The following is a 15,628-nucleotide window of genomic DNA, read 5'->3' as shown; positions in this document are numbered from 1 at the left end:
GCTTACTCTTTTTCTGCTGTTATACAATGGCGCTCTATGCTGGCTAAAGCCAGTACTGCATGAGGTGACACATTGGATAGGCTCTGACAACAGAGAGGCTGGCAATATACAGTAAGAGAACCCAGACAGACGTCTTTCAACATCAGAGCTGTAAAGTCATAAATCCTAATGTCTTAAGATGTCAGACAGTGGATTGGAAAGGGTTAAACCACCACATGCATAAAATCGCTAAAAAGTGTCTGTTCCTGTAGAACTGAAGCACTCTGGTCATTAAAGACTAAATCTATTCTGTGCATACAACACTTTTTGCTGAGACTTTATGTTGTTAATAGTAAACAAAATGTATCCAAAGTAGTTAAATACTCACGAATTGCGCACCAGATGTAAAATATATTGGTTCTTGTCCAGGGTGATCATATACGACAGCTCCTATACATTTTTATAGGAAAGCCAAAAAGACCTTGTTATAACACCCATGAGTAATACTGGTAGATACTGGTATGCAGAGGTGAACCATCCACAAGGAGATCTGAGCTTTTTCCTTCGAGTAACAACTTTCTCTGACTGCAGTGGGGCACTATTTTGGTAGATATGCTATTCGCTAAATGCATGGTCCCACCAACCACTGCTATCAGTATTTTCTCTAATGATAGACCTTGATACAAGAAGAGGAAGTTAAATGCACCATCTGGAGCAGGGATCAGTGTAGAAGCATGAGGCAGTAAGCATGTTGTCTATGACTATGAAGAGTGATTACTACTATGAATAGTGCAGTGGGCTGAAGCTGGCAGGAGTAGCTTGAGTGGGTACTCTGACTACAGCTTGTGTCACAGTGATGGCTACTATACCAAGAATGATGCTCATGCAGCAGGCGAATTACACAAAAGGCTGTCAGCGATAACGATGGTGTAGATGTCATGTGACGCCAGTGTCTTTTAATGTAATGTACCGTTAAAATAAAGAAACCAGTCTGCATAGGTAGTAGTAATCTGAAGGCACACAGTTTACTTAAAGCTGGTAGTTTGATGATACAGTTCACTGTTGTCAATTGAATACTTGGTAACCGTTTCAACACTTTCCAGTCACTCAGAATGAAGTACAGTCTTTCCTCAACTCTCTTTCTTTTCAAGGGTAAAGCTCTTGAGCTTAGGTCCAAGCTTGTGACGTTGGAGGATTACTTGTGGAGGAATGGAGGGAGTGGAGCAGGCTGTCCTGTGGTCTCACTAACTTCTGCTTTTGCAGGGACAAGGTAACTCACAGTTGAAATGGCTGCTCTCCATCCAGATTCTGCGGGGTCTGCCCTGGCTTAGAGAGGAAAGCAGGGAGAAACAAGACTCTCTGAGGGCTGGCTCCACAACTAGCATCCAAACTTTAGCTGAAGAGAACTTGCCTAGGTTAAGCCGAGCTGGACCGGTGCTTAATAGAGATGAGCGAGCACCAAAATGCGAGCACCGGATGCTTGTTACTCGGGACAAAATTTTCGCAATGCTCGAGGGTTCGTTTCGAGTAACGAACCCCATTGAAGTCAATGGGTGACCCGAGCATTTTTGTATATCGCCGATGCTCGCTAAGGTTTTCTTTGTGAAAATCTGGGCAATTCAAGAAAGTGATGGGAACGACACAGCAACGGATAGGGCAGGCGAGGGGCTACGTGTTGGGCTGCATGTCAAGTTCCCAGGTCCCACTATTAAGCCACAATAGCGGCAAGAGTGGGCCCCCCCCCCCCGCACTGTCAGCATAAAGATCGTTCTCCTCTGCCATAGCTGTAACAGCTGTGGCAGAGAAGAACGATGTTTGCCCATTGAATTCAATGGAGCCAGCAATACAGCCGCCTCCATTGAAAGCAATGGGCTGCCGGCGTGCGCGGGGATGAATTGTCGGGAAGGGCTTAAATATATAAGCCCTTCCCTGCAATTCATCCAGAAATGTGTTACAATAAAAATATATACCGGCGTATAAGGCGACGGGGCGTATAAGACGACCCCCCAACTGTCACCTTATACGCCGGGAATACAGTGGAGCAAAGAATAAAAATCATTACTCACTTTTTCTGACGTTCTGCGGCGCTCCTGCAGGCTGTCGCTCCCTCCTGGTTCCCGGCAGAGCATTGCTTTCTGGACGCAGGGCTTGAAATCCCCGCCTCCAGAAACACAGCCAATCACAGCCATTCAATGACATCATTGTCATTGGCTGTGATTGGCTGAAGGCACGTGTGTTTCTGGAGGCGGGGATTTAAAGCCCTTCGTAGAGAAAGCAATGCTCTGCCGGGAACCAGGAGGGAGCGCTGAGCCAATCAGGGGGCAGGTCTGACTCACACCCCCTTCACACCCACTGCAGGCCGGCTGTGCGGAACTCCGGCTGCCGGGAGCAGGTGAGCATATATATATATATATTTTATTTTAACACTTTTCTGGATGAATTGCAGGGAAGGGCTTATATATTTAAGCCCTTCCCGACAATTCATAGCAGCTCCGGCATCAACACCACTTTCCCTCCTCTATGTCAGAATGCATCTGTGGCGAGCCGCGGGAGGGGCAGATTTTAATACTCGGGTGACACCTAATCTCGCCAGCCACTCACTGCAGGGGGGTGGTATAGGGCTTGAACGTCGCAGGGGGAAGCTGTAATGCCTTCGCTGTCTTTCTATTGGCCAGAAAAGCGCGCAAATTTCTCAGGGAAGAAAATGAAAGTGACTCGAACATCGCGTGGTACTCGTTACGAGTAACGAGCATCTCGAACACCCTAATACTCGAACGAGTATCAAGCTCGGACAAGTATGCTCGCTCATCTCTAGTGCTTAACTCAGACTGGCTGGTCTGAGCCTCAGCTCGACTCTCCCCTCTCCTTCTTTCACTCAATCTGCCTTAGGCCTCCGCTTACCCTAACTCCTCTCCCTAACCAAACCTGGGTTAGGCAGGGATGACTGACAAGGCACAGAATAGGCTAGGGTGAACCGGGCACAGACATACACAGGTTAATTGACACTGACACCAGACAGAGACCTGTTGGTGACCTGGGTAGGCCAATCACATAACAACCACAATTAGCAGTACAGACATACACATATAGAAAAACATAGACATACCACATGAAGTAGCTACCTAAGTGCTGTGGGGGCCCTAACTCCAGGCCACTACAGTAGTAGTGGCACTGTCATGAAGGTGGTACGCTAGAGACTGGACATGTTGAAGTTGGGATCTTAGATCTGAAGACACCGTTTGTGCACCACATGTACATTTTATTTCCCATTCAGCCATTCAGAATTTAGAGAGGATAGGATATTTTGTAGATACATGTATACCAATTCTGTACCTCATCCTGGTTTGCGGGAGGCCATAACTCCACCATTTCAAGAGTGACTTTTTTTTAACTCATTCATATACTTGTCTGTTTGCATTTCTCATCCATATGTACCTCCCTCTCACACAGTTCACACTTATGTATGTCAATGAATATTACCACACTCGTCGTTGCTATCCCAAAGAGGCTACTTTGAGGGTTTCACATGTAGGAAATTTGGTGTAGATTTTGATGCGGATGAGCAGCAGATTTCTTACCACCGCCTGTAGATGATACCCCTATTTGAAGCTGATTTTGGAGCTTATCATTTGCCACTATGTCCATTTCTTATATGTTAATTCATAAATGACCTATTAGATATTATTGATGATACTGAATCTTGTTTGTGTAATAAGATGTTGGTAAAATTAAAAGTAGACATGTACATGTTCTATGTAGATGGGGGACATTATTTCCTCTGGCGCATCCATGATTGACAATGTCCACATTGAAACAGAGTCTATATCACAATGCTCAATCTTAATTTGACAATACTTATTAAAAGCTAAAAGCTCTTTAAAAGGGGTTGAAGAAAACCCTGTCTACATGCACCTTAGGGCACATGAGCATCATTGGTGGGGTCTCCTCCTTGGACCCTCTTTATCAGTAAGTACTGGGAGCACTTTGTGCGAGCAGCGCCCACTTTGGCCGAACCTTTTCATCCATACATTGCATAGCTGGCCATTCACTTGAATGCTATACTAATTGATATGTATGTAGTAGAAGTAACTGTATCTATGATATAGTTTGGAATAAACTTACTTTAGAACTGTTATTGGTCTTCTCCATCAATATGGGGATCACTATGCGGTTGACATCTAAAAGACAGATAAAGCAGTACTGACACAGTAAAAATCAGTGGGTTTCAGAGACAGGACCTGTTTACAGCTGGCATTTATGGTATATGCTGTGGAAGATGGGATTACTCCATTACTATCATATTAGGGCACCCTGTGCTGGAGCAAGCATCAATCAGCTAGAGACTGGGGGTGGGCTATGATTTGAGGAGGTGCAACACCTGATGGAGGAGTCCCTTTAATTTTTTGTAAAAAAAAATCTTTTTTATTGTAGTAATTCTAAGAATTATAAGGCTGGGTTCACACAGGGCAGATTTGCCACTTTTTGCCGCGGTTTTGCCGCAGAAGAACTGCTTCTGCGGCAAAACCGCTTCAAAGGTTAATTTGGGCTTGTGGATTTTGCTGCGGATTTTCGTGCGGAAAAATCCGCAGCGCTTTTTTACTTTTTGTCGCGTATTTGGTGTGGTTTTGGCTGCGTCCATAGAGGTCAATGGACAAAAAAGCGCTGCGGAAAAGACCAAAGAATGAACATGCTGCATCTTTTAAAACCGCGACGCAGTTGCATTTCCGCACTGCGGCTGTGCGGAAAAAATCCGTCCTGTGAGAACAGCTTTTTGGCAAATCTCATTTGTGCTGCATTGCACTGCAAACGCAGCGGTTTTGCCGCAGTGCGGATATGCAACGGCAATCCGCGACAAAACTGCAGCAAATCTGCCCTGTGTGAACCCAGCCTAATGGTAATTGTTATCTAAAGATGAGCTCAAAACTGAAAACTCACCTAGGTGGTAATATTATTGGTATTCTGATCCACATTGGTGTTCTCACTTCAAAGAAGCATTCCTGTTCTTCTGAATCATCATTATTTAAAGAATAGCACTAAACAGATGAATATCCCATCTGTATGTCCATGTACAGATTGCATAGACCTAACCAAATAAGTTTTTTAATATTGATTAATTTGCCTGCAGTTTTCAGATTTGTACCTTCTGTGTACGGCAATAGATCACTGTCTTCAGGTTGACTCTCATTCCAGTGAGGACTGTCTACTTCACCTTCCACAATTTCAATATCTTCTACAAAAAGCAAGTCGTGACTTTTCACCACCTAACAGGGATATATTACTACAGTCATAAAAAAATATATAATCCCGTGCTCTCAGTGCTTCTAGCAGATAATCAAAACCCTCTTTAGATGGTACCCACAAGATATTAAAGGGCAACATAGGACAGTGCAGGAGGTTAGATGTTCTTACAACACAAATTGCATGTAGGCCTATGGTTAATACCTGTAAAAAATCAAGTCATAGACTACGTCTTAAATTTGTTTGCCTATTTCTTGTACAGCATCTCTGTGGAGTGTCCAGCAGTGGTCAGCCAGCATGGTAATGGACCATTTTCCCTGGTATTTCTTTTCTATTGTTGCGATATCTTGATGAAAACTTTCGCCATGTTCATCACTAACCATATCACAGTTGTCTGGAAATAAATCCAATCAAGTGAATTTTTCATGAAGGTATCGGACAGCTGGCGAGGTCCGGTCCATCGCTTTCATGAAGTTCTTCATCAAACCTAGTTTTATTTGAAGGGTGGTAGCAGAATTTTGTGAGCCTCGACCAGAGCTAGGTGCTGGATATTCTTCTCACCAACTGCTACATTTTGTCTGCGAGTCCATTCCTTCCACAAGTAGTGCAATTCCCTTGCTCGGCTATCCCACACACATAAGAAACACATGTTCCTGAAGAATTGTGAGGTCCAATTGAAATGCATTGAGCCAAAGGAAAAAAATCCTACTGAGTATATACGAATAGCGGTGTACAAACTATATTGGATGGGGCCCATCCTTTTTGGATGAGCCCATCTAGTTTGAATATCAAAAGTTTATATATACATCAGGTTAATTTGATTTGTGTTTTTTTTACAGCTGGCTCCATTGAAAGCAATGGGCTGCCGGCAAGCACTGTATTAATTTTCAGGGAATGGCTTCAAATATAAGCCCTTCCCTTAAAACCATCCAAAAAAAGTGTAAAAAAAAAAAAAAAAATCTATACTCACCTCTCTGCAGCTGAACTCATGAATTCATGAATGGCTAAGTGAGTGCTGCCTCTGATTGGCTGAGCGCTGTGACCAATCAGAGGCGGCTCTCAGCTGTCATTCAATAGCTGAGAGCTGCCTCTGATTGGCTGAGCACTGTGACCAATCAGAGGCAGCCCATTCAGCAGCCGGGGATTTTAAATCCCCACCTGCTGAATACTACTGAAAGCCGGCTGGACGTGGCTGAGCCCCGGCAGCTGCAGAGAGGTGAGTATAGCTTTTTTTTTTTTTTTTACACTTTTTTAGGATGGTTTTCAGGGAAGGGCTTCTGTTTGAAGCCCTTCCCCGAAAATTAATACAGCGCTTGCCGACAGCCCATTGCTTTCAATGGAGCCGGCTGTATTGCCGACTCCATTGAATTCAATGGGAGAACATTGTTCTCCTCTGCCACAGCTGTGACAGCTGTGGCAGAAGAGAATGATCCTTAGTATGTGTTCTCAATGGGGCTGGTGCTGCTGCTGCCGGCCCCATTGAGCGCACATGTACAGAAAACAACCAGGAAAATAATATATCAGCAGCACTCAAATCAACCCCAGACGACCAAGTCAGACCGGAGGAGGAGAAAAAAGGATTTTTTTGTGCGTCAGAAAAGTGCACAGAACATGCCAAACCAACCTCTAGGTTGTAGACCATCAACCCAAGACCAATCAAATATATAGAAAAGAGGTGGCAGCATAACAGGTGCTTCAAAATATTATAAAAGTAAAACTTTTATTGTTTCATCACTTTAAAAAGAGGCAACGTTTCGACCAATTATGGTCTTTTTCAAGCCGCTAATCATGTGAAACAAGTCGGTAAATCCATGTTCATGTATAAACGCCCATGTGACTGAGCCCTAAGACATGTGTAGGCTAGCACTAATATATTGGGAATCTCTTTGTCCAATTTGAAATATAAACTAGCTGTATATGGAAACTTACAGTGTTTCACTTTAAGAGCAGTATGTCTAAATACAAGACACTGAATGTCTCTTTTGTATAGCTTCTCACAGATAACAAACCATGACTATCAGTTCCAGATTCTGGGAAGCTGGCTACAAACTACTCTCCCATTGGTATCGTGTTCCTCTGAAATTTACATACCCTCATCCCATCCGTTTCCTATATCTGCTGGCGCTGCAACTCCGATGTACCTTAGGTTCCTTAAAAATTACAGTTTTCTGTGAGTTTTTTAATATAGTTTCTCAATTTTGGTCAGAGGTCCAGAGAATAGCATGAAAACTTACTGGCATGTCATCTTGTCTTGACTAGGAGCTCTTTCCTCATAGCACTCACTCAGTGACTTGATACCGAATTTTGCTAGGTGATGCATACCAATCCCCTGGGGAAGCAGGGATCCTCCATATAATTAGTTAAATAATTAGGATTCATTGCAAGGGCTGATGATATTATACACATGGAAGATCTCACTTTTTCTCTGTTTCACTGTTCCTCAACCTTTGTATCCATCAGGTCCCACTGGGAGATATGCCAATCTTCCACCCAATACAGGGCCATCAAAAACTCTGCTCGGTGATGCCAACAACATGGCTCTCTTGGCTCATCTTGTTTTGTCTTGCTTCTTGCTATTGTTTTCTGGATTTTTGTGCACTCTTGTTTTACTTCCCCTCGAGCTCAAAAGTCTATATCCCTAAGCTTTTACACTCCCCTCTTACCCCCTTCTGTACCTGTATTAAAAATGTTTTGGGGAGAATGAACTCGAGGGTATCACTGCAGGTTGACTGGGTCACTTTCCAGATGTATAGTCTTAGATCTTACTGATTAAGGCCTCTGGCACTCTAGCTTGTTTTGGGGTCAGCGTAATTCCACAGACATCCCATGGCCCCATTATAGCTTATGGCGCTATACACATGCATGTTTTCTCACACGTATCGATGTCATGTCATGTCATGTTCCTGTCCATTTCACAGATGAAAAATAGGAGATGCCTATGCATATCAATGTGCATCGGACAGCGAATTGCCCTTATGGTTAGTGTGCACCTAGCTTAAACTAGTGTTGTTATATACCATGTATGGGACTTCTGTGATGCCTGCAGGGTACTTTAAACACATGGAAAGAGGCCTATTGTCCATCTATGATCTACTGACAGGATGGGAGTTTTGCCAATGAAAGAGTGATATCTAGAATGATTGTTTGCAGAGAAAAGTAAGCCGTGTGTAATGTACCAATCTTGTGCTCCCCCATGGCACTTTATTCAGTTTTCTATTATATTAAATGAACTCACAGTGCCATCTCATGCCAAATACAATATTCCTGCTTCCAAAGGAATAACACTGTTTATGATGCTCCACTTTAAAGTACTTTTGCCAAGAAAAGATTTTATGTTTAATGCATAAAAGGCAGGAGGAGCTCAGTACACTGGTAAAGTATTTTTCTAAACTCTTAAAAAAAAGTTTAAATTAAACTTAAAGGTGTTGTCCAGTTGTAAACTATTGCTGACCTAGCCTAGATTGGAGGGGATCCATTAGCAGCAAACCCTGCTGATCAGCTGTTCTTCAGGTCAACGGAAAGCAGACAGCTCAATTCCAATGTAGGGGTCAGACTTGGTATTACAGGCAGGGATCCTATTAATTTCAATGGGAACTTGGCCTGTAACACCAAGCCCAGCCACTGCAGTGGGAACGGCGCAGTCTGCTTTCTGCAGAAATCAGCTCAGTGCACAAATAAACTGGCCCAGCGAACAGCCAATCAGCAGGAGTCTCGAGTAGTAGAATCCTGCTGATCTATAATTAATAGTCTATCCTACAGAAAAGTCATCAGTGTTTTACAACTGGACAGCCCATCTAAAGTTGCCCACTATCACCGTAAAATAAACAAAGTAGCCCAAAATGTAAAAAAAATCATGGAAATAATATGGTTTGTTTAAAACTAATGCATTGAATACAACTGGGGTCCGCCATCTTTCCTGCTTCCATTGCTGCTGCTGTGTGGTCATGCCGTTTCTCCTAATTCCAGTGTTTTAATCCACTGATGGATGTTACTCACACTACGTGATTATTCCGGTTGTATCATTTTACGAACTTGGATAAAGTAACTGGAATATGTATGTTGTTGTATTCTTTGAAAGATTTTGTTTGGAAATAACTTATTACATGTACAGTTTCTTCATGTGCCCACGTGCCCCGTCCTCGGTATGGTTGACTTGTGTGGGTGGGATTAAAAAAGATATCAAAGTGTAATTTTCCAGCATGCCTCACTGTGATACATTAGATGTAGTCAGTTTGCTGAGCAATCGCTGACTGCAAGAGACACTGCTGACTGCTTGAGCTGGCAGCACACATCTCTAAGTTGTTGTACAGATGTAGCAAAGTTGAACTTGACACTTAACATGTCATAAAAAAACTGTACAGAACATTTTCTAGCCTTTACAATAACTTTTTGGGGGCTTTTTTTGTCTTAAAGGGTTTTTCCAAGAATTAACCCCTTAACCCCTTCCCTCCATATGAAGTAAGGGTACTTCCCGCAAAATGAAGTACCCTTACATCATAGGAATAGCGCGAGATCATGACAGATGTTGCGCTATCCAGCAGTGAGAGCCATCTGTCACTGATAGCCGGCCTCTCACTGCAACAGCGGGGTGCATCAGAGATGCGCCCCCTCTGCTGTTAACCCCTTCCCTGACGCAATCTAAGTAGATCGTGGCAGGGAAAGGGTTCACAGAGGGAGCGCGCTCCATGGTGCTACAGTTAAAATCCCCCAGAGGGACAAAAATAGTGTAAAAAAAAAAGATCAAAATAATGTACAAAAAATTAAAATGAAAAAAAACCCTTTTTTATGCTTTTTCTCATATTAGCATAAAAAAATCTCACATATTTGGTATCGCCATGTCTGTCAGGACAAGTACAATAAATTGAACACGCTTTTTATCCTGCACAACAAAAAGCATAAAAAAAACGCAAAAAAACTGAGGCAAGATGCTAATTTTAAGCATTTTGCCACCCAAAAAAACGCAATAAAAGTGATAAAAAAAAGTATGTACCCCAAAATAGTACCAATAAAACTACAGCTCGTCTCGCAAAAAATAGGCCCTCACAGAGCTCCATCCATGAAAAAATAAAAAAGCTATAGGTCTTTGAATGCAGCGATTTAGAAAATTTTTTTTCCAAAAAAAGGGTTTTTATAGGAGAAAAGTGGAAAAACCTAAAAAAAAAATAAGAATTTTGGTATCGTTGTAACCGTACCGGCTCGCAGAAAAAAATGTAGTGTGTCATTTATGCTGCATAATTAACACTTTAAAAAAAAAATCTATGGCAGAATTGATGCGTTTTCTCTCCCTGCGATCATAAAAAAATAATAAAAGTTTTACAATATAGTCCATGTACCCAAAAATGGCACTGATAAAAACTACAGTTCGCCACGCAAAAAACAAGCCCTTATATGTTTGACGGAAAAATAAAAAAGTTACGGCTTTTGAAAAATGGAGATTAAAATCTACAAGAAATCGTTTGGTCCTCAACGCCAAAATAGGCCGTGTCCTTAAGGGGTTAAGGACAAAGTACAGTAAATTTATGGCGCTTGGTCATGGGCTTTAGGGCTTATTCACATGACCATATTTACGCAGGTATTTCGGCACATTAAAAAACGCACCTAAAATGCGACTCACATTTTTTTTCATGTAAAATATACTTGCCCTATCTGTCAACGTGATATGCAACAAACTCCCATAGACTTCTATGGGCAGCAGGAAAAAAGGAAGGGGGAGGGAGTTACCCTGCGTACAACGCAATTGATTTCTGCTCATGGGCAGGAAAACACGTTTTCCCTTAGCATGCTAAGGGCAGTATTTTCTGCGGAATCCAGAGCGCCCACTTCAGATTCCACAATACCAATCCGCCCGTGTGCATTCGGCCTAAGGGAACTAAAAAACTAATTTACATTTGAAGTGAAATAAAATTTTTAAATACGTATATAAAGAAATTGAAAAATCTAACGCCATGAAAACTGTCAAAAAACAAATATGCGTAATGCTAGAATTGTGTTTTTTTTGGTCACCCTGCCCCTTAATAAAAGTTGAATAAAAATAATCAAAAGTTCTGTATATTCAAAAATGGTAGCAATGAAAACTACAGCTTGCCCTGCAAAAAAAATGAGCCCTCACACATCGATAGCGACAGAAAAATAAGGTTTGGCGCCCTGAATAAGTTGAGAATTTTTTTTTTTTAAATAAAGGGTTTTCATTGTTTTTAAAGTATTAGCATTGTAGTGTCTGAATGGTACTGACTGAGGTTAACATGTCATTTTTACTGTTCCCTGAACGCCACAAAATCAACCCCCCCTCCCTGAGGAATGATGCATTTGCTTTTTTTCACATTACACCCCACTTAAATTTTTTGGGGCCACAGGACTTTTGATGTATTTATGGAATCCATGTGGAAAGGCTCCTTAAAGGGAACCTGTCCCGTCCCTACAGTAGTGTAAACAACGTTATGGCGCTGTTAGGGGAGGTAACGTGGAGCCGGGTGATGTATGGTTTATACTCACTTGTGATCCAGCGTTGTCACCCGGTGAAGATCGAGCAGCGCGGAAAAATCTGTCTCTTTTCAGATACCCATGCGGGCGCTTTTCCATACAAGTCTATAAGAGAACGAATGCACGGGAACGATTATCGTGCCGCAAGCCAACTTCATGGTGGCATCACTAGATCATGGGGGCATGAAAAATACATCACCAGGTCCCCGTCACGTCGCCTAACAGCACCATAACTTAGTTTGTGGCGCTGTGGGGACGTGACAGGTTCCCGTTAAATGATATTTGGGGGATTTTTCCATAGGATAGGCCACCAAGGTATAACTGAGGCCACATCAATCAGCGGAGGGAAGCGGTCAAACACCGATGGCCTCTCCTCACAGCGGCTCATAATTGGGACCCCTAGGAGATTTTTCTATGTATGCTGTGCTACAGGAATAAACATACCGACAGACCTATCAGCGCCACAAGAATCAGCGCCGCTAACATGGCCGACGCTGGTGCCAGGCCCGAGGAGGCAGTCAGTTGCCCAGCATGTGTGTCATGTGACTTATTCCACATCACATGACCCAACAGCTATTATTACCGTAGCTTTAGCGTCTTTTACATGGCGGGGCTGTAGGTTTACGCCCCTCCATCATATTTACGTATGTGTGTTCTTTATACCGTACGTTTTTAATATACTTCATCATTGCAATGGGTGATGCGGTGCAATAAAAATAGCTGAAATGCGCTAAAATACAGCAGACGGCATTCTTATAGTGCTTCTGAGAAGCCCCATTGAAATAAATTGAGGTGTTTCACAGCGGTTTTAGCGGACGTTTCAAATGGCGCGATAAATGCTGAAAAAAACCACTTGTGTGACAGCGGCCTAAGGGCTCCTTCACAGTGGCGATCACGATATCGCTGCGAGAGAATCGTGGCAAAGTCGCGACTATTTTACCCAGATCTTTGAGTGTCAGCGCTGCTTTTTCTCGCAAAAACATCACTGCCACTTGCGATTTTCTTGCGTGTTTTTTTTTCACATGAAGGTCAATAGGACTTTCTTATGTTAAAAACAGATCGCACGAAAATCGCAAGTTCGATAAAGTGCGATAAAAAGAAGAGAAACAAGGAAGATAAATAAAAAACGCAGAAAGAAAAGACGCAACGATTTATTTTTCTGCACAACATTACATGAGTGAAAATCACTGGTTTCATAATTCTGCGTTTTCACTCACTCTCGCATCGCTCAAGAAACGCTCGATTTTCTCACAAGTGTGAAGGCGCCCTAAGGGTCCGTTTGCACCAACTGATTTGTAGTTTGAATGAGTGAACAATGTCTGAGTTTGTTCGTTCGCTCGGGGAACATGTTCAGAGGGAACGCCCAAAGATAGAACATACTCCGATATTTTTTTTTCCCCTCGCACCATGTTATATCTTTGGGCGTTATCGCGCTGGCCTGTGTGAATATAGCATTACAAAGCATAAGATGAGGAAGACAAGCCAATAAACATGAGGGCAGGGACGGGACCTCCATGTTTTAGTGATATATCAGGGTTCGACAATCACCCTGTAGAGTGGCGATAGATGTTTTATTTTGGAAGACCCCTTTAATGGTGCTTAAAAACGGATGTATATACGTGTCTGTATCTTATATCAGTACACACTTGTATCACATATTTATATCTGTATCTGCAATATGTAATAGAAGGCTGCTGATGAGAAGGGCTTCTTCAGACGGACGTATTTGCATGTGTTTTCTTTGCGTGTAACATATATGCGCAAAGAATAGAATCCGTAGATGTCGATGGGTCCGATGTCATGACCATGTTTTGCACATGTATTTCATGCTTGTGCAAAAAAATAGCCGCTGCTCTATCTGCGCATTTGTGCACCAAGGACCACATAGAAGTCTACGGGAGGCGCGCAAATGCGCTATACACTGCGCATAAGGCTAAATAGTCTTCTAAATCAAATGTGTCGTGCGTGTGAACTGACCTTGCGTGCGCAAAAAGTACATTACTATGCACCAATACACGCGCAAATCTACCTCCTTGAACCACGTTCACTACGCAAATACGCCAAAGTGGGCATATCTGCACATATGTAAGTCTGAAGCCGCCCTAAGAATGGAAAATACAGAGACAGCATGGGGCACACAATACTGACACGCCAACATGTATGTTGTACATGATTCTAGCGGGAATGAGGCCTTTATTTCCATCAGACATTTGCTGCTCATCTCCCTCCCGATGTGTTTTGCAGTGTTTACATCTGTAGCTCCGCCCTCTGCAGGTAGGTCATGTGATGCTGACCGTCCCGTTGCCGTGGGTGACCACTGATAGTTGGCAGACATGTCTGCACGGTTGGTGCTGGCAGTTTGCCTGATGGCGGTTGCTGTAAGTATTTTTTTTTCGCCATTTCTCGCACGCAGCACAAGTATTGGCGCTATGTTCCTCCGTGTTTTATCTATAATGGGGAATATTGATTTATATCGGCCAAATCTTACCATCATTGGACAAAATTGTTCACAGCTGCCATTTAACCTCTTCATTGCCAGCTGTCATAGACGGCAGGTCGCCACTTTATGTGCATGTTTAGTGGTGACATCACTGCGCCACAAGGCGTGAGGCGTCACGTATGAATATTGTCACTGATATGGCGCCCATATGGCTACACATACACATTCTTCCATTTCAAAGTCCAACCTGTTAATACATTTGGATATATTAATAGTGTATAGGGACATTCAGGCCACGGAATTACAACTCAACCTAGTTAAGGCAGTTTCACACGACCAAGAAAATTGCGCAATATTTGTGCGTTCTTCTGAATGGAGCCGTAGACACTAACTATATTTTCCCGTGGCACGCTTTAACGCATCACTTGTTAATTTTAATGGGACCTGTAATGCCTCGCATGCTGGGCGATGTGCATGCCAGTGAGATGCCAAACACTTCTGATCCTCTATCGCGCGTGAAACTCGTATGAGAGGGTCGGAATCTCACAGATGCATGCGCCCTGGGGTATTTGAGGGCCCCTTTCACACGAGCGTATGTGCAAACCTTTTTTAAATGTTCACTTTTCTCGCACCATCGCTCGGCCATGACACGGGTACCTGCGACCTTTCCTCAATGTCATTGCAGAAGGGCCTCGGGTCAGACGGCTTTCATTGACTCCAATGGAAGCCATCTGCGCAGAATCCACGCAAAAATGGGGTATGCTGTGATATTTTTTTCCTCCGCAAGCAAAAACAAAATTGATTTCCGCTTGTGTGCAGGAAGAATCGATTTCCCATAGCATGCTATGGATGGTATTTGCTGCGGACCCGTGGTACGTATGCCCACCGCGGATTCTGCTTCAAAAATCCCCCCATATGCAGACGGCCTAAGGCTGGGTTCACACGCGGCGGATTTGCCGCGGAAATTTCGTGCGGAATCTCGGGATTAGCCAGCCGAGTGGACGAGATTTCTCAGAAATCTCGTCCACACGGGACGGCCAATCCGCTGCGGTTAATCCGGCAGAAACTGCCGCTGCGGTGCGGCTTTGCCGAGCGCAGCCGCGGTTTAGTCAAACGCAGCATGTCTATTTCTTTTTTATTTCCCATAGAGGAGAGCGCAGCCGCAGCGGAAGAGCGAGCGGCTGAGCCGCTTCAAAGCCGCGGCGGCGGTTCTCCCGGCGGAATTGTCGCGGTTTTTTGCTGCGGCCAAACCGCGACATTTACGTTGGGAATCTGCCGGGTGTGAACTGCGCCTTAGAGTGGTTTCATTTACACAGCTGTATTGCATGTGTATTGGGACTGCTTTGATCGTGGGGTGATGTCACACAGGTGTGTTTGCGCATATTTTTGAGCACGCAAAATCTGCGCACGCTATACACAGAGAATAGAACCTATTGCTTTTAATGGGCTTGTTCTCATAAGCACGTTTTGCGTGTGCATTTCGTGCATGCA

General features: G+C 43.4%; 1 protein-coding gene across 1 annotated transcript in view; it reads right to left on the bottom strand.

Moving 5' to 3' along the window:
- LOC136610155 (disintegrin and metalloproteinase domain-containing protein 9-like) overlaps positions 1 to 15,628 on the bottom strand; it is a 56,723-nt gene that overhangs the window by 40,644 nt on the left and 451 nt on the right. Inside the window, exons 2-4 of the mRNA XM_066589403.1 lie at positions 5,120 to 5,240; positions 4,102 to 4,157; positions 368 to 429 (exon numbers count right to left, since the gene is read on the bottom strand). Of these exons, the coding sequence (XP_066445500.1) occupies positions 368 to 429; positions 4,102 to 4,157; positions 5,120 to 5,240 (239 nt within the window). The remainder of the gene's footprint in view (positions 1 to 367; positions 430 to 4,101; positions 4,158 to 5,119; positions 5,241 to 15,628) is intronic.

Source organism: Eleutherodactylus coqui, chromosome 2 (assembly GCF_035609145.1).
Source record: "Eleutherodactylus coqui strain aEleCoq1 chromosome 2, aEleCoq1.hap1, whole genome shotgun sequence".
Lineage (NCBI taxonomy): Eukaryota > Metazoa > Chordata > Amphibia > Anura > Eleutherodactylidae > Eleutherodactylus > Eleutherodactylus coqui.
Note: the sequence above shows the minus strand (reverse complement) of the source record. Positions and strands in the feature narration are given on the sequence as shown.